Raw genomic sequence first — 20,750 nt, forward strand, 5'->3', positions numbered from 1 at the left:
CCCTCCAACATCAACGAATACACAATAACGACAAAAAATACATCAAAATCCAGTTGTTTGGTTACTATAACTGCAGGATAGCCAATAATTCTTTAACATAAAGCTACCAATAAGACATAACTACTTTGCTACCATAACTGCAGGATAGCAACATATTAGGCAACTAAATAATAAAGTAATCATACCTAATTCGATAGCCCTCCTCTCTGTGATCGTATCATGTCTTCAATCTTTTTTTTTTTTTTTTTCATTTCCATTTGTCTTATATGATCCTCTCTCATTTGTTTTTGAATGCCTTCAAGTTCCTTAATCTTTGATTGAGACTTTTCGAAATTAGTTTTTAATTCCCTCACCTCTCTACTTTCCGTTCCTTAAGTAGATGATGAACTCGATGAGCTACTACCCCTTCTTGACTTAGGTTTAGGGCCCCAACTTAGGCCTTTTACAAATTCGGGTCGTCTACTCAAAATCGTCTCATAAATTTCATCCTTTGTTAGTGGTTGAGAACCTTATGGAGTGGGGTTGGACTGTAATTCTAACATTTGATTATGCGCATATTAATTAAGTTTGAATACGAGTGACTGAACATATAAATGAAAAACAAGACGAAACGAAAAGAAAATTGGTTACATGTGCATCTTCAGTTGTCCGATTCACGAACTTGCCACCTTTAGAGTGTGTTTCCCTAAGTAGGTCAACACACCCTATTTCTCGACCTTCCTTTTCCTATAGCTCTAATTGACTTTGCAGGAACAACTTCGATCCGTCTACGTGGTAAAATGGTAATTTCTCTCTATTCTTCTTGTTCATCTTTGAAATTTCTTAGATTCTAACCAAAAAAAAAAAAAAAAAAAAAAAAAAAAAAACAAAAAGATATTTTATTGTTGAAATATCATAGAACTCACAGTTCGTGTTAGACATTCTATTTATCAATAATATTGACTTGTTGATTTTGCATCTTATTATGAAAATCCAATAAACATATCCATGGCTATAGTTTGAATACTGTAACTTTATGTAGTGACATAAACAGGATTAAGTTGACAGTATATAGCCTAAATGGTCTAATAGGTATATGGATGAAATTGGGTATCTCAACCTGGTAACACTATTGGATGCGGCCCACTCTGTAGTTGTTACAAGAAGTGATCCACAAATCGTTTATGTTGAGACATGTGAGTGGAGGCATTCTATGCAATGAGTTTACATATAGACTGGACCACGAAAATAGTCACTTTTCTTTATAATGGTCATTTACTGTTAAAACTGGCTATTTCAGTTATTAAAATCAAAATTGAATTTTGAAATCAAGATTTTGGTTTTAAAGGAAAATTGGAAAAATCGATTTGTATGCATAAATGGAAAAACTTGGGTTTCCATTATCATCTTTTTCATCCTCACACAAAGCCCACTTCCTCTTCTTCATTAATACTCCAAGCATGAGCTGTAAGCCATGCATATCTCTTCTTTGCATGTTCATCTGCAATAAATAAAGAAGATTAGAGTGAACTGAAGACATGCAATACACAAAAAATTTGAGAAAAAATTTCAGTGGAAAGAAAGTGTTCTTCGAAGTGTTCTACTTGAGTATTTCTCTATACTTCATCGCTTCAAGCTGTTCTTGAGTCCCAAAACTCGATCTAAAGCTCTAAGAGGATAATGTGGAAGACATTGAGGTGGTTCACGGTGATCTTTGGTAAAGACCGTGTTGGAAGGTACCAATGTGCAGCGAAAGAAACCAGGATCAATAAGCACTCTAATTCATTAATTTTGGCAGAAAAGAAAACATGCTTCAACAGAAATTAAATGAGTTTCATGACATACCTTTGAAGAACTTCTTCTAAGCTTTGATTCAACTACAAATCTCCACAGAATCTTGTTGTAGACCACCCCAAGATCTTCCTTACTATTCTCTTGGAGCTCAAGATTGAGTAGTGGGACTCAAAATAAGCTAGAATTAAGGGAATTTGGAGAAGCTCACAACAACATCCAAGTAAAAGAACACCCTTCTTCTCTCAAAATGTTCTCAAAATTTGGTTCGATTGCAATCCCTCCAAAACACTCCAAAATCTTCTATGTACTGCAGACATTCATGCAAAGAAGTTTGTTGCATGAGATGCACCTCATGCTTGGAGTTAATGAAGAGTTAAAATGAGTTGTTGGTGAGCTAGTAGAAGAAGACAAAGGAAAATGATTTTTCCACTTTTTGTGTTTTTCTTTTCTTTTTCAATTTTATCTAAATAGATTTCATAAATCAATTTAAATTAATAAAATTGAAAATATTATTAATTTTACAAAATTAATTTTCTTTCATAAAATTAATAAATAATTATTTAAACAATTTAAACAATTCTAATTAATTTAATATCAGATATTAAATTAATTTTTAACCGAATTACATCTTCAAATATTTAAATTATATTTAAATATTATTTCTCCAAATTCATTTAATTCTAATTTGAAAATTTCAAATTAACTTATCACGTTATTCTAGAGCTTATCCATTTACGAGCTAGTAAGGGGACCTCACGGACCTACAGATCATGGACTCCAACGATCTGAGATTAATCGGGTAAACTCATTAGACTAATCCAACCCCCATTTGTTAACTAATGGGTGATTCCACTAAAGCCCATAGCTGAACTCCCCTCACTATAGATATATTATGTCCACTCGATATAACCATGATTAGTAAGTTAACCCTTCACAGGTCTGTCTCTTATACACATCTAGATGTGTATAAGAGACAGATATAACCATGATTAGTAAGTTAACCCTTCACAGGTTGCTCGTAATAACGGCTGGGTCGAATCTCTGTTTTACCCCCGAAATTACCTCTTGTTCCTTAAGTTCCACTAATCCCCTAATGAACAATTGATTTGTGATCTAATCAACAAATCGAATCCCTCTCAGGCCAATGAGAGGGTGAGGCCTATTGTTCAAGACCCAAAATCAGTACTGAAAGGGAACAACCTCTCTACTAACCCTAATCGGATAAGAGTGAATTCGCTCTTGCACCCTATATTCCCAGCTATTCATCCGGTCTTATCACCAAAATGGTAATCTTATTCAGTAGAGGCAATTGGTTTGCTCTTACCATTTGCAGATCAAAGGATAATCCCGAATAAACAGGAGTTCATAGTTAACTCAGGATTAAGGTTAAGTTACCTTTGTCATCGCTTTGAAATAGTCAGCCTTAAACAGTAAACAACGTTGTAAAGTAAGAATAACTGGTTTCGAGGTTCAATCTTGCACAAAACTCATTTGCACAGGACACCTTCACTCCACATGTCTCCACATGCATGAATTAGGATCACTTCGTATGTAGCACTTTACAACTCTTTGTAAAAACTACAGAGTAGGCCACATCTAATAGTGTTACCAGAATAAGGTACCCAACCTTATTCATATAATTTAGATCATTTTGACTATTTACTCGAACCTGATCCACTTGTATATCTCCACATAAAGTTCAAGTACTCATATAATAGTCAAGGGACTTGGGTTTATTGATTTCTAAAAAAAATATTTTCAATAACAACTTTATCGAATTCTCAGAATAAGTTCTAATGGTTATAAAACCACAAGTTTGAGGACATAAAACCCAACAAACTCCCACTTGGACTAAAACTCCAGTGGTAACTTATATATCTGATATATAAGACTGAGTTTCTAAATTTTATAGAGAAATACAATAAACTAGGGCATCCCATTCCCATGGTTTTACCATTTGGTATCTCATACCTGATATTTCTCCCACTTTCCCTAGGTTATTAACCTCTGGTATTTATAGTCTTACTAGATGTTTCTTAAACACTTTAGCGGAGAGAATCATTGTAAACATACCAGTATACAAATAGGTTTCTTATGGGGAATTCATCTAATTCTCAATAATGGCTAGGAAGCACATTTTCCTCCCACTACATTGAGGTACTCTCAACTCTGTGATTAAGATGGTCTGACCTACTTTAACAACTCTTATTAACAGTCAGAGTTAGAAATCTTAAATTCATTATACTACAGTCTTAGTTGTTTAAATATTTGAATATTTGCTGATGACCATTAACAATTTGATTCTTAACAGAAGTTGCTATAAGATAGAACAAACATATTTCTTGAAAAAATAATTCATTCATAACAAAAAATATGTACAAAAGGTTCATTACAAGATTTAACAAAAGCAGGTAATTTACATTTTCACCAGCAACTTCTCCTACTGGATAAGCTGAGCAAACGGTCTCCAGGATCTAAGTAGCCTGTTTGCCTTTCTCTGCAAGATATTTAGGGCAATTTCTCTTACAGTGCCTCAACTCGTTGCAGAAAAATATTCGGAAGAGATTCTAGAATAAATCCAACTTGACTTCTCTCATCCATTATAACACTGTCCAGTTCAGCTATATTAAAGTGGACCATCATGTCCAGGACATGTTCACCAACATTGGTCCCCTTTTTCATGCGACTATTGAAAACGTATTTGATAGCATCATGCCTCAGGATGAAGGAAGACTATCTAAACATCCCTCTTAGAGATTCCATAATCTCTTTGGCAATGTTCATACCCTCGTGTTTTTTTGCCAAAACGTCAGATAGGATGGTGATAACTGGTAGAAATACAAGTTATTATAGCTCAAATAAGTAAAAGAATGAGAGAATGTGATGGTAAAATAAGCAATATGATGTCTGAAAGCACTAAACTGAAAGGAATTGCGATCGCAAGTGCTCATCGCATAAAAGCAGTTAATTTACCTATTTTATGCAGGTACAATGCGATGACGCATATGAAATTGCGATCCAAAGGCACAATGTGTCAGCGCGGTTGAAGATTGCGATCGTGAGAAGTTTCTTAAAAAGGCGGCCAGATATACCTCGCATCAAGGTGGCAGTATAATAAATCATGATGGGATGGAAAGCAGGTAACGGCCTATTCCGAATTTAGTTGACAAACTGCTAAAAGCCACACTGTAGCAAGTACACTCAACTTTCGGTGACCATTAATCGGCGCAACAGAATAGGGGAATTAATGTCGCCAATCATTGCAATCATTAGCAAGAAAAGTTGCTTCACCTTGAAGTCTATAAATACCGAAGGCCACTAGAGAAGAAGAGAGTCCTTTTTGGGAGTTAGAGAGTTAGTTAGTTAGTTAGTTCATTCTCGTGCACACTTATACATAGAGGATGGAGAGAGCAAGGAGAAGAGGAAGCCGAGAGATCATTCCCAGACAGATCGAGAGACTACCAGAAAGAAATAAAAAGGAGAGAGGGCCAACACTTGCGAGAGCAAGAATCCACATTGAGAATAGAGGTGAAGTGATAAAAGAGTAGTGTAAAAATTCACGGGAAGCAAGACATTGCATACCAAGCTTGTTATCTCTCACATCCATTTCTTATTTTGTATTCAGTACTTTACTTATAGAAAATGGAAATCTCATTTCAATCTATATTCAATCTCTCCATATCACGCATGAATAGCTAAATTTCTGAATGGATTGAGAGACACTTAGCTAGCATGACTTAAGATTTACATTTTATGCGATCATCTTGTCTTATGCATACATCATTTACCCTTTGGGCATACTTGAGAGAGTAGTCTAAAGATAGAATCTAGACTTGAGAAAGTCATATTAGAATCTAGGCTTGAGAGAGTCGGATTAGAATTGCATAAGCAAGAAATTGAAACTTAAGACATAAGTTCTATTGTTATTTATACATCGCATGCGCCCTAGAAATAGGAATGATTGTATGCGGTCACCTTGTCTTATGTATGCATCATTCACCATCGCATAGGCAATAGTAGAGGCTTAGAAATAAGTCCTATCGATTGTTTCGCATATACATCGCATGCATCCTAGAAATAGGAATTACGACATTTTGCATTGAGAAATGACGTGTTGTTATTTGTGTGTAGCATGATCGCATAATTTATGCACAATTTAGGAAATGTTAGCTAAACCCCTTCTCAACCCCTTCATCACATACTTATTGTAACTCTACGCTTTCATCAACTCTGCGTCCAACTCCGTCGCATAGAAAAAATCTCAATCATAACATTATCCACTTCATTTTTTTTTACTACCGCAAAAGAATCAATGTGTTTATCACATATCTGATCAGTAGTCCATGTGTTCGACCCTGAATTTACCAGGAAATCTAGGAAGGTTCATACTTGAGTCTTTTTAAGAAAACTTGCATGATCACTGCATAACACACATCACTGCAACTCACACCATAACACATCATAATTTCACGCATCAGCTAGCGAGGATATAAGCATGTGCTTTATCATTTGCCCTGATCCATCTATCAAATGTTTCCCGAACAGTTCGGTTGGAATTTGATCTAGAAATAAGAGGACATTCCTCCATTAAGACAAATCTCAAATCGTCTATCGTGAGTATTGTATTCAAATTCGATTTCCAGTTTACATAGTTGTCCCCTGTCAGTTTTTCTAAAGACAACGATTGTATAATTGAACTCGTCATTTTGAAATTACAAACAAAATTTATAAGTGAATTGCTTTTAAATCCAATCAAGTTTTAGAAAAGTGATAATGTACCATAATCATTATTTTTGCAATGATACTTAAGTGATTTAGAACAAATGCTATCGTGGGGCAGTCAAGAATTTCTTCACAAAAGAAAGACAGTTCTTGACCAAATACTATCTCCAGAATAACTCATATTCCGATAATCATTTAGTTATTGTTTTCGGTCAAGATCATTACTAACACTTAGTAAGTCCTTTAAGTGTGGACCCGTCATTTTCAGATATTACAGAACGGTATGAAAATGCCTCCGAAATAGAAGACAATAGCCAAGATGGAACTATAAGACCCTATTCATTTTATTGAAACCTGGGTTGTTTCGAATCCTATGTTAACCCTCCGTTGGGATCTCCGTGGTTAACGACTAGCTAGTGTTACATAAAAAATGACAGCAAGCGCAATATAAGAATCTCACGATTCAAACTAATGGAGGAAACCGTAAGACTATGTTGACATATTTCCTTCACCCACTTACTATGAACGACTTTTCCAATTCACCTTGTTATTGAACCATACAAACACTTTCTATATGGAGGAGTTGAGATAAAATCGGCAAGAAGCCGAGCATGGATCTCACGGTGTGAACTCTTGAGGACGTGAGAGCTAATAACTTTTATTCTCCCACTGAAGTGTTCTAAATGTTTGGGTATATTTATATTTAGATTCTTTTTTACTAATAAAAAACAACCATAAGTCTAGGTGGTTTATCCAAGTATAACACTTATAAATGGATCTTAAACCTACGATGTCTAGGTGATAAACCATTTTTATTACCTCACACTGCTCACGAATGCTCATAAAATCGATTACCAATGCTCAATTATTCAACTATAATCCCCAGGTAGGAGGTGTTCTAAGACCGTCAACTTAAGTACCCCCGGCTTTTGACAGGATTATATACCGATTGAGTTTGTAGCCATAGTTTTACAAGTTTAACGACCTATTTTAACTATTAAAAAAAGTGGTTAACTTAAGTGAGCAGCTGTTCTTTGTTATGCATTTTAAACGTCTAACCCAATTTTATAACAACTTACAAAATTTTAGACATGCTAAACATCCATGACAAACAACAAAGGCATTCAATATATAATATAACTATTATATTAAATAAAAGAAACCCTAACATGCATACTATATATTATAACATTTTATAACATACTTTTAATGCATGTAGTATGCTTCCTATGGTAGGATTTTAAACGTACATGGCATACTGTATGCACATACAAGATTTATTTAACTATAACATACATCACATACATAAATAATTAAACACTAACTGATATGGCTTTATTTTTGGCAAAAACAAGCAAACAAAATCTAATTATTACAAAACAGCTTCCGAACCGCTCCAAAACGAACTCAAGTAGCTTGCCGGACCCGAACCGTCTGAACCAAACCAGTCAAGAACCATTCGAAGCTGAACCGGATCGAACCACAAGAGAACCAGTCGAATCGGCAGCCCTTGCTCATGTTCAAAATCTCACTAAGTCTCATCGTTTAGCAATGACGACCATCGTCTTGCATTTTGCCTGATCGTTTAGTAAAGCTACACGATTGTGTAGTATTTTGCTCCTATCGCATAGTGTCATCGTCTAGTGCCGAAGGAAGCTACACGATCACTTAGTGTCTTACACTATCGTATAGCTCCATCGTTTAGCACAGACAGTGTACTATACAATCACTTAGCTCCATCGTCTAACGCATGAAGCCGATCATTTAGCACGTGCAAAAAGTAAATGATCGCTTAATGCCATCGCATAGCATTCAACGCATCGCCCAACCACCGCACATAGGTAAGCGATCGCGTAGTGCTATCGCTTAGCATCTTGACGCATCGCTTAGCGGCCGCATAGATCGGGAGTGCTATCACTTAGCAACTGAACGCATTGTTTAGCTCCCGATCAAAAGTAAACGATCGTGGTAAGCGATCGCTCAGGGCTATCGTATAGCTCTTCATCACATCGATTAGCTCCCACCCGAAGCTACACGATCATGTAGTGCCATCGTATAGCAATATAACGCATCGCTTAGCTTTAGTAGGTACACGATCAATGCTCAAAGATACACGATTACTCAGCTTTTTTTCACATCGTCTAAGACATGAAGCAAAACGATCGTTTAGCTACTGAAGCTTAACGATGATAAGAACATAGGCTAATTTTCTGGAACTGAATCTCGGCCTCTTTGCTTGTTTCTTCAATTTATAGCTTAATTCCAACTCTAATGACTCCAAATAAATTATAGACTCTTGGGAACACATTAACGCTCATCAAGCAAGAACCAATTGGAAATTCAAATGGAAAATCAAAGCGAAATTAAAAGTCAAAACTAAAAGAACCTTATCAGTACAACAGTTTCATAATTCTCATATAAAACACTCACAAAACAAAAAATTAAACCGAATTGAATACTTATTGATGCTCTGATACTAGTTGTTCGAAGGTCCCAATGTGCAGCGGAAGAAACCAGGATCTATTAGCACTCTAATTCATTAATTTTGGCAGAAAAGAAAACATGTTTCAACAGAAATTAAATGGGTTTCATGACATACCTTTGAAGAACTTCCTTTAAGCTTTGATTCAGCTACAAATCCCCACAGAATCTTGTTGTAGACCACCCCAAGATCTTCTTTACTATTCTTTTGGAGCTCAAGATTGAGTAGTGGGACTCAAAATAAGCTGGAACTAAGGGAATTTGGAGAAGCTCACAGCAGCAATCAAGTAGAAGAACACCCTTCTTCTCTCAAAATTTTCTCAAAATTTTGTTCAGTTGCAATCCTTCCAAAACACTCCAAAATCTTCTATATATTGCAAACATTAATGCAAAGAAGTTTGCTGCATGAGATGCACCTCATGCTTGGAGTTAATGAAGAGTTGAAGTGGGTTGTTGGTGAGCTAGTAGAAAAAGACAAAGGAAAACGATTTTTCCACTTTTTGTGTTTTCTTTTCTTTTTCAATTTTATCTAAATTGATTTTATAAATCACTTTTAATTAATAAAATTGAAAATATTATTAATTTTAAAAAATTAATTTCATAAACTAATTTTCTTTAATAAAATTAATAAATAATTATTTAAACAATTTTAATAATTCTAATTAATTTAATATCGAATATTAAATTAATTTTTAACACAATTATATGTTCAAATATTTAAATCATATTTAAATATTATTTCTCCAAATTTATTTAATTCTAATTTGAACACTTCAAATTAACTTATCACGTTATTCTAGATCTTATCCATTTACGAGCTAGTAGGGGGACCTCGTGGACCTACAGATCATGAGCTCCAACGATCCGAGATTAATCGGCTAAACTCATTAGACCGATCTAACCCCCATTCGTTAACTAATGAGTGTTCTACTAAAGCCCATAACTAAACTCCCCTCACTGTAGATATATTAGGTCCACTCGATATAACCATGATTAGTAAGTTAACCCTTCACAGGTTGCTCGTAATAATGGTTGGGTCATATCTTTGTTTTACCCCCGAAATTACCTCTTATTCCTTAAGTTCCACTGGTCCCCTAATGAACAATTGATTTGTGATCCAATCAACAAATCGAATCCCTCTCAGGCCAATGAGAGGGTGAGGCCTCTTATTCAAGACCTAGAATTAGTACTTAAAGGGAACAACCTCTCTACTAACCCTAATCGGGTAGGAGTGAATTCCCTCTTGCACCCTATGTTCCCAGCTATTCATCCGGTCTTATCCCCAAAATGATAAGCTTATTGAGCAGAGGCAATTGGTGTACTCTCACCGTTTGCAGATCAAAGGATAATCCCAAACAAACAGGAGTTCATAGTTAGCTCAAGATTAAATAGTAAACAACGTTATAAAGTAAGAGTAACTGGTTTCGTGGTCCGATCTTACACAAAACTCATTTGCATGGGACACCCCCACTCCACTTGTCTCCACATGCACGTATTAGGATTACTTCGTATGTAGAACTTTACAACTCTTTGTAAAAACTACAGACTAGGCCGCATCCAATAGTGTTATTAGAAGAAGGTATTCAACCTTATTCATATACTATAGATCATTTTGACTATTTACTCGAACCTGATCCACTTATATGTCTCCACATAAAGTTCAAGTACTCATATAATAGTCAAGGGACTTGGGTTTATTGGATTTCTAAAAAACAATATTTTCAATAACAACTTTATTGAATTCTCAGAATAAGTTCTAATGTTTACAAAACCACGAGTCTTAGGACACAAAACTCAACAGATCGCTGCCGATTAATTAAGTTCTTGAAGAGTTCTTCAAAGGTATGATCTTAAAACCCTCTTAATTAGATGAACATGTTTTAGTTTCAGCCAAAATTAGTGAATTTGGATGCTTATGGATCCTTGATACTTCCGCTGCATGTTTTCTTACTCTAACAATTGGTATCAGAGCATTATTTAAGCATTCAATTCGGTTTAATTTTGGTGTGGTGGGTGTTGTTCTTGAGATATATGAAACTGATGCACTGATATGATTTTCTGAGTTTTGGCATTTTAATTCTCTTTAATTTCTCATTTAAATTTATAATTGGCTCTTGTATGATGAGCTTTTATGTGTAGGAAGAGTATGTAATTTATTTGGAGTCATTAGAGTTGAAATTAAGATATAATTGAAGAAACAAGTGAAGAAGGCTGAGCTGTTGTTCTAGTTTTTCAGCTTCTGCTCAAAATCGTTGTTGAGGTTCAATTGCTAAGCGATCGTCTAGTTCCAGACGTTACATGATGTGAAGAAAAGCTAGACGATCGTATATCAATAGGTGCTGGTTGTGATGTTGAACGCTAAAATTAAACCAAATTGAATGCTTATACGAGCTCTGATACTAATTGTAGGAATGTATCAGCAACAACGGAAGCAACAAGGATCATTAAGCACTATAATTCATTAATTTTGACAAAATATAAAGCATATTCTTGTGGAAACAAGTGAATTTCATGACATACCTTTGTAGAACTTCTTCAAAGCTCGATCTCCAGCTGCAATCTTCTTTAAATCTCATTGCGGACCACCTTAAGAACTTCTCCACTATTCTCTTGGTGCTCTAGATTGAGTTGTAGGACTCAAAACAAGCTTGAATCATGGGATTTTGAGAAGTGCTCACAACAGCAATCTTATTGAAGAACACTTTCTTCACCACGAATTTTCAGCTAAAATTCTCTCGATTGCATGCCTCAAATTCACTCCAATCTCTTCAATATATAGCAGATCATCATGTAAGGAAGAGAGTTATATGAGTTGCAGCTGATGCTTGGAGTAATTAAAGGCAATGGTGATGGATCTTGCGTGAGCAAGTAGAAGTTGGATAATGGAAAAACCTTTTTTTTCATTTGTGCATTATACCAATTTTTCAATTTCCATCAAAATAAATTTCAAAATCAATTTTGATTTTAAAACTGAAAATTTTATTAATTTTATAAAATTAATTTCATAAATTAATTTTTAAATAATACTAATTAATTTAATATCAAATATTAAATTAACTTTTGCACATATCCATCTTTATATATTTAAATCATATTTAAATTTAAATTGTCCGATTCATTCTAAAATTAAACACATAACTATATCTCATATAATTATTAATTCCCTTAATTCTAATTTGAACGTTTCAAATTAATTTATCACGCTACTCTAGAGTTAATCCATTTATGAGCTACTAGGGGGACCTCGCGGACCTACAGATCATGGGCTCCAACGATCCGAGATTAATCGGCTAAATTCATTAGACCATATTAACCCCCTTCGTTAACTAATGGGTCACTCCACTAAAGTTCATAGTTGTACCCCCCTCACTGTAGATATATTATGTCCATATTATTTAACCATAATTAGTAAGTCGACCTTTCACAGGTTGTCCGTAATAACGGCTGGGTCAAATATTTGTTTTACCCCCGAGATTACTTCTTGTTCCCCAAGTTCCTACTGATTCTCTAATGAACAACTGGTTTGTGATCCAATCACTCAACCAAAACTCTCACAGTAGTGAGAGGGTGGGGCCCCTTGTTCAATACCTGGATTTAGTACTTGAGAGAACAACCTTTCTCCTATCCCTAAATTGGGTAGGCGTGAACTCCGTCTTGCACCCTATGTCCCCAGCTATGTATTAGGTCTTACGCTTGAAATGGGAGGCTTATTGAGCTGGTGCTGTTGAGCCAACCCTCACCTATGAAAATCTAAGAATAATCCCATATAATCAGAAGTTTAAATTTAGCTCAGGATTAAGATCGAGTTACCTAGGCCATCTTGGTGAAATAGTCGGTCTTATATAGTTAACAACATTATAAAGTAAGAGTGACTTATTTCTTGGTCCGATCTTATGCAAATTCATTTCGTAGGACGCCCCCACTCCTCATGTCATAATATGTACAAATTAGGATCACATCGTATGTAGCACTTTACAACTCTTTGTAACAACTACAGAGTAGGTCGCATCCAATAGTGTTACGACCCAACCTTATTCATGTACTATAGATCATTTTGACTATTTACTCGAACCTGATCAACTCTTTTGTCTCCACATAAAGTTTAAGTACTCATGTAATAGTCATGGGTCTTAGTTTATTGGATTTAGACTTTCATGTATACAATTTATAAAATCAATAATAAGTTTATTGATTATAGAAAATGTTTTTCATTTTACAAACTGTGAGTTTTAGGACATAAAACCCAACATAATGTTCATGACAATCTAAAAGAATAAACTTATAAACTTATCAACAATTAACTCTGAGCCAATTTTACAAATTTGTTTGGAATATTAGCAAAAATACGACATCATACTAGAAATGCAGATCTGACGGCGACACCAATCGCAAAACTAAATCGTACCAAATGTTGAGAAATCGGCTTCGTCTCCCCATCATTTATCACGATTGGAATTCTCCCATGTTTTTTTTTATGTATTTTTCCAACTTGACGTTCCGCGAATGCTCGCGTTTCCTTCGAGTGGATGGAGAGCTACTATCTGAGGAATAAAAAATTTAAAACTGTTTAAGATGTATTTCAGTCAATCGATGATATGTACGAATACTAACCTGAAGTGTCACCCATGGAAGATCCTGTGTTGTCTAGCTATATCTCTTGCTCCTGGAATTATTCATCAGTCTCCTGTTGCCTATTATGGGTTGACATCGTATCTACACAAATAAATAAATAAAAAAGATAAAACAATATACAATTATTATGAAATACATGTAAACAGAGAAAGAGAATTGAGTAAATACATGAAGAGAATTAAGTAGATACATGATTATTCATCATCGTCATCAAAATCAAATTATTCATCAGTACTTGAACTATTATTGGGAGATAATTGTTCTTCACATCGTTTATGAAGTCATCATCGCCATGTCGAATAATTGGCCGTTCCGCAACTGTAGTATCAACGTCAACTCTACATAAAGTAATCTCCTCAATGGTTTCATCCACTTGAACTCTACCAACAATTTTTAGTAAATCTAGTTGTTCATTTTCAACATCATCTACTTCTGGTACATCCCATATTCACTTATTTTATACTACTTGAACAACTTTCCAATTGGTACCATATTTTATGTCATCAAGGTAAAAGACTTGTTGTGCTTAGACATCAAAGATGAAAGACTCATCAACATACCAAAAGTGCGATGTATTGATCGATTTGTATCCTAAATCTACATGTGTCCTATTACTTTTGTTGTTATCTGTGCCAAACCATTTATACTTGAACATAAAATCAAGTCTTCTGTTCGCATATTGAAAATCTAATATTTCATCTACGATAGCGTAGAAATTGTTATCCACACTTCTGTTCCCACTGATCTCCCCGACCACTAGGACTCCATTATTTTGTGTAGCTCGAAGATTATCATGCTCTACAATGTAAAATCGTACCCCATTAACAATGCATCCATCGTAAGAGTGCACCTTAGACGAAGGTCCCATTGTAAGTGAAAAGAAATCACCAAAGAGATATTCTCTCTTGCACCGTTGTAGAATTTGATAATTAATTATACATTAAAAATGATTACAAAAAATGAATCACCTCTCAACTTCCAATACTATGTATACTTGAGATCTAAACCAATCAGAAAATTGTGTTGATGTCTTATATACAACATCTAATATTTTCCATATTGAATTTATACAATTCTTGCATGGACACCTTATTCCTCTGGAATCATTAACATGAAACTTCGCCACATCTAAAAATTGAGATACTCTTTCTCTATACTCCACTGATAACTTATTCCTTAGTTTGATCCATTCTTTATTCATCATTAAAAATAAACCTTTTCTGACCAACTTATAATACAAAATAATAACCTGTATTAACTAAAGTGTCAAAAGTTCATAACATCACATCCAAATTGTTTACCAAACATATATTCCATGAAATGTAAGAAGAAACAAGAAGTTGATCAAGTTTAAACTCTAAGAATAAGAATACGATCATATATAACCATAATAGGAAAACCTAACCAAACTAAATGTGTAAATATCCAAATATTTCAGTTCAGTGGTTAAGCTTATTTGTTATTAAACTCCAAAGATGGTAACTAAGAAAGGTATGTGTTAGTACTGGATTAAAAAGTTATCAAACTTATTTGAAAGAGGAAAAAAATATCAAGAAGAAGAAATTATAGAGACTAAGAAGCTCCCGAAACTTTAGGCCATTGTTGGTAAATAAAATTGAGGCTTAGGCCTATCACATTCATAATATTTGTTGAAGAAATAAATATATGTTATGTTCAAGAACGCTATTTCTCATTAAGAGTTTGCCTTCATGCATAATTTTTCAGTTTTTATGTGTTTTTTCTCTTTCTAAATGGAGTTCCTAGAATCATTGCCTATTAGTATTATACTAATATCATATTTTCCGTTTCACTCGAGTGAGGCTACTTTTTTCCTTTTACTTGTAGGTTTTCAACCTTACCGTCAAGGAGTTGGGCAATTTCTTTAGTGGGTCTGCTTCCCTTTCCTGGACTCGCATGGGAAATCTACATGGGTGAGTGACCTTAGTGGAATATATTTTCCTCAAAACCATGAATTTGCAAAGACAATATCATATAAAACATGTCATTTTACCTAGTGTCTACGTATTCAGTCTTGACATATGATTTATAATTTATGTATGTATACTACATACAAATCTAGAAGCACTCATAGAATTGACATCCATATCTAGAAGTACTCATAGAATTCACATCCATATATTGGTGTTGTACTTATCGGTGAAAATGGTGAAACGGCAAAAACAAAAACAAAACGGCGAAAGAAGTACTTACCGGCGGCGATGGAGAAGATCAAATGGGCAACGGAGCTGGGCTGGTCGAATGGGTGGCGAAGCTTGTCGATGACAAGCTCAATAGAGACAACGAACGAGCTTTGAACGGGAGTGAGGTGAATAATCGTGATACGTGGGGTGAACGATCAACGACATGAAGCGTGCGGCGAACGATCAATGAGAGTGAGGCGAGCAATGATCGATCAGCGAAAGGGCGGATCAACGGGGGTAAGGCGCGCGGCGAACGGGTGGATCAACGAGCTTTGAACAATCGGATCAACGGGCTTTGAACGAGCTTGTCGTGGCCGAATGGACAATCAACGGGTATGAGGCATGCGATGGACGATTGGCGAACGAACGACGAAGGGGCGAACAACGACTGTGAGGGCTAGGGTTTACCTAATGACTATAAGATTTGGGATCGATTTGGGAAGAAGAAGGGGGTCTGAGATTTTATACTAGATCTTCTGATGACGCACGATAGTTGTAGGAAGATTTGTTGGGAGTTCCTAAGGAAGTCCCGACGAATAAATAGCCCGTTGGGAGTTCTTATAACTCCCGACGGACAGTGTCCTACCGTAAAGAGATAGTTTCAATCTTCTGATGACTAGTATATGACGTCAGGAGTTATTTCTAACTCCCAACGCTTCTTTTTCTTGTAGTGACTAATAGTCTTAGGTATTAATATTTCAAGTTTGATTCCAATTTATCAAAGTGTATCATTGATAGCCATTGATAACTGATAGCAAATTGAAAGGTGATATTACAAGTATTACTATTTCAAGGTTGTATTAATATTTCTCAAATTGAAAGTTATCACTAATAGCAGCTATCAATGCTTGGCTTCACGTAAGATCTGTATGATAAAAGAAGAGGGTTAAAGAAGAGTCGATCTTCCCTGGAGTGGGATCTTTGATTCAACCGAGCTGATTGAACAAATTATTCTGAAAAAGCTGTCTCTCGTGCGCGAAGTTGCCCCCACGTAGCAAAAAGGGGGAGCAACTAATAGTAGCTATCAGTGATAGCTTTCAATTTGAGAAAACTGGAAGAAGAAGCGCGAAATGGTGGGTTGCGTGTGGGCTTTTTAGTCATTTACCTATATAACTATTATTGATAGCTGCTATCAACGATATTTTGCGCTAATTTTGTGTCATATCCCTGATATTTCTATCCTTGTTCTACATCTTTAATTATTTTTTATTTGATTGTTATTTGTGCAACCAACCCTAAATTTTGTACTAAACATATGTTTCATATTTGCAAGAAAAATATTCATATTTTATTATTTCCCGCAAAAGTGGAACAATGTTATTAACAACAAATACTTAATTAGAATTATGTGACATAGTACCTAGGTGATTTATTTAAATGATCTCATTCGTTGTTCAAGCACTATGAGATTTATATGATTAAAATGTGATAATTTTTCCACCATTATATATCAAATGGGAAATTATTTGTTGTCTTTCTCAAATGGGAACTAAGGAAACATGTATAATGGTATGTACAAAAAATAATAAAAATTATAGTAATGCAAGTCGTTTCAGATGCCATATTATCTCTATCTCATGGCGGCTGTAGTACAAAAGGAGAAAATTAACTCCAATAATATATGCTCTCCTTAATAGATTTTTTAGGCATCATTAATTAAATCATCTCATAATGGGAAGATTTTTCTTTAAAAAAAAAAAAAAATCAAGTCTCGCACATTTTCAATTAAAAAATATTTGGGTGCATGATAAAAATCCAATCTTCTTTTTGCAACCTACTAAATTATCTATTTAATTAAAAAAGTGTTATATACTTTTTAATTTTTTTCTACTATAATTAAAATAGATTACAACAAGATAGATGTAGTCCAAATAAAACTAAGTATTCTTCTTTTTCATGTTATTAACGGTTGACGAAATAAGGTTTAGATTGAAAGGTCCCGTATACAGGAAAATATATTTTGTCCTATGAGTGAATTATTTCGATTTTCATTTTTTTTATTTTCGTAAATTTAAAACTTAAATGAATACATGACACTTGAGATCATATTAGAAAAAGAAAAAGATCCCTTGCATCATCCAAACAATCTTTCAAGATTTGTATTAGTGGAAGGTGAGATCCAAATCTTACATGAGTATTGAGATTTGAATAACTTCTTATCTAAAATTTGAGCTTAATCTTCGTGGAAAGTGTAATTCAGATCCAAAATATCTTTATATTTACATGTGTACCCTTTCCACCACTAAGGACGTAGTGGTGAAGCTGATGAACCCGTCCACCATTCCCTATCTAAGAAGATCAATGGATGCATTCTAAGGCATCCTTCTCCATGGATATATTTAGAAATTTGTCTTTTGGTTTGCTTTTGTTGGTGGGTTTAGGCTTAGCTTCGGCTACCAGGACTCTTCTTTCCTATGATATTCCTCCACATCGATCTGGATATGATAATTATGATCATCCTGTGCATAACCCGAAAGTAGGATACGAACGTGATCATCATGATGGACCTTATGGTGGTGGTGCTGCTGGAGGATATGGAGGCGGAGCTGGCTCATCTCTTGGAGGCTCTGGATATGGAAGTGGTGGAGGTGGTGGTTCTGGATATACAGGTGTAGGAGATCATGGGGTTGGTTATGGTAGTGGTGGAGGAGGTGGATATGGAGCAGGAGTTGGCTCTGACCTTGGTGGTAGTGGATATGGAAGCGGTGGCGGCGGAGGGAGTGGTGGAGGATATGGTGATTTAGGAGGACATGGAAAAGGCTATGGCAGTGGTGGTGGTGGAGGAAGTGGATATGAAGGTAGAGGAGACCATGGAGTTGGTTACGGTAGTGGTGGAGGTGGAGGATATGGAAGTGGAGGTGGTGTAGAACATGGTCCAGGAGTAGGGCATGGTATAGGTTACGGAAGTGGAGGAGGAGGTGGGTCTGGTGGTGGATATGGTGGATCCAAAGGATATGAAGGTGGAAGCGGCGGTGGTGGCGGAGCAGGTTATGGGGGCGGAGTGTCACAATCGCTCTTTCGAAAGCTTCTCTTAGCGATTGTGCGGCACTTGTTCCCGCTCACGAACAAGTCAGCCAATTCGAATACGNAGTGTCACAATCGCTCTTTCGAAAGCTTCTCTTAGCGATTGTGCGGCACTTGTTCCCGCTCACGAACAAGTCAGCCAATTCGAATACGGACTGCCGATGGCACACCGAGTGCCTCTTGCAACCTCCACCCTCGTTTTAGGGAAAACGGTTTTAGAAAACGGGTTTGGAGAAAAGGTTTTCGTAAGAAGTTTTTGTGAGTGTGAATAAAGAAAGAAAGATTTTAGTAGACTAGAAAGCAATAAGCAACAACAATAGCTTTATAGAATACTACTCGGGGTATGAGGAAGTGATGATTAGTCTTATCCCCATATAGTGCATTCTGAACAAAAAGCCAACTGGCGCCCTTGCATATGTAAAAGGGCGAGTGGTCACTTACAATAAAAATGTAAAGAAAGCAAGCTAACTAAACTAATACAATACAAGATATGAAAGTATGTTAGAAGAGGGTTGGATCGGGCATGCGGCCATGGGCAACAGGCCCTGGACAAGCATGACCGTGACACGGAGCACATGGAAGTGGATACGGAAGTGGTGGTGGAGCTGGAAGTGGCTATGGTGGTAGTGGCGAAGAAGGAGGATATGATGGTGGATATGCACCTTGAACAAAGAAAAAAACACCACCTCGAAGTTTATCCCTAAAATGAGAGTCCTTACCTGATATAAATGTGTGTTAGCAAAAATAAAAGAATTTGGGTAAGAAGGTTGTATTTCTCTTTGAATTTTAGTAATTTCCATGAACGTGATATATATATATATATATATATATGTATGTATGTATATATATATATATGTATGTATGTATAAAATACATATATAACTAGCTATTATTAGCCTTTTAAGTCTCAAAGTTAATTTCACCTGAAGCGATAACTTCATCAACAAATTTTCTCTCATTGTTTGGCTCAATTTAACTCATGATCCAACTTTCACTTATCCAACTCGATAACTCCAAGCTTTTGATCCATAACTCATTCCAGTTTACTCAAAGATGGAAGGTCAATTCTATGATGACATAATCTTGAACCGTTGTGAATTTTAGATTTTGTAAGCTTATATAGTTGCAAATTATATTTAGTGTACTTTTATTGTTGGATACTTTCATTATTTTATAATATACAAATAGATTATAAAATTTTAATTATTAAAGGAAGTCATGAAATTTGATTCATTATCAGGTATTTCATGTGTGTACTTAGCTAAAAATAAGTAATTATAATGTAAATTAATTATGAACTTTTGATATGTAAGTTCGTCGTAGCATAAAATTAAACCTATATAGAATATAATAATAGTATTAAAATATGTCATTATATGTTAAAGATAGCATTAATAAAAAATTATTTTATGGTAAAGATAGCACTAAAAAAAGGTTATAATATGGAAAAGATAGCATTACGAACAAGCTATTATTCATTAAAAATAGTCTTAATAACCAATACTATGAAATGTTTTTATAGTAATGTATATATGCTATATCTTCTTACTCTATTATAGCATATGTTATAGCCATACAAAAACGATATTAAAAGTCCTAGATTTTTAATAACATGGGTTATTAGGACATTCAGAAAAGACTATATTGTATTCTTGTTTGTCATCTTAAACTTGTAATTATTAGGGTACGTGGTGCGTTCTTACTATTCCAAGTGTAGCATTATCTTTACACTTCAAAAATAACATTCTTCTTCTAACATCACGTGGGGATTCAAACATCTTTCCTCTTATATGATATATTAACCAGATAAGATATGTTCAAGTTAAAAACCAATTATAATATAGTGACTACTTAAAAATTATGTTCACTTATATACATTTAGAAAACGAAACTTAGCTCTAAAATAATAGGCTATCT

General features: G+C 35.0%; 1 protein-coding gene across 1 annotated transcript; it reads left to right on the forward strand.

Moving 5' to 3' along the window:
• The first annotated feature begins 18,138 nt into the window (after positions 1–18,138).
• On the forward strand, positions 18,139–19,500 carry LOC120090166 (glycine-rich cell wall structural protein 1.8-like). The gene is made up of 3 exons (XM_039047689.1): positions 18,139–18,810; position 19,344; positions 19,406–19,500. The coding sequence occupies exons 1-3, from the start codon at positions 18,139–18,141 to the stop codon at positions 19,498–19,500; spliced, it is 768 nt and encodes a 255-aa protein (XP_038903617.1).
• Positions 19,501–20,750: the final 1,250 nt, after the last annotated feature.

This window comes from Benincasa hispida, chromosome 11, assembly GCF_009727055.1.
Source record: "Benincasa hispida cultivar B227 chromosome 11, ASM972705v1, whole genome shotgun sequence".
NCBI lineage: Eukaryota > Viridiplantae > Streptophyta > Magnoliopsida > Cucurbitales > Cucurbitaceae > Benincasa > Benincasa hispida.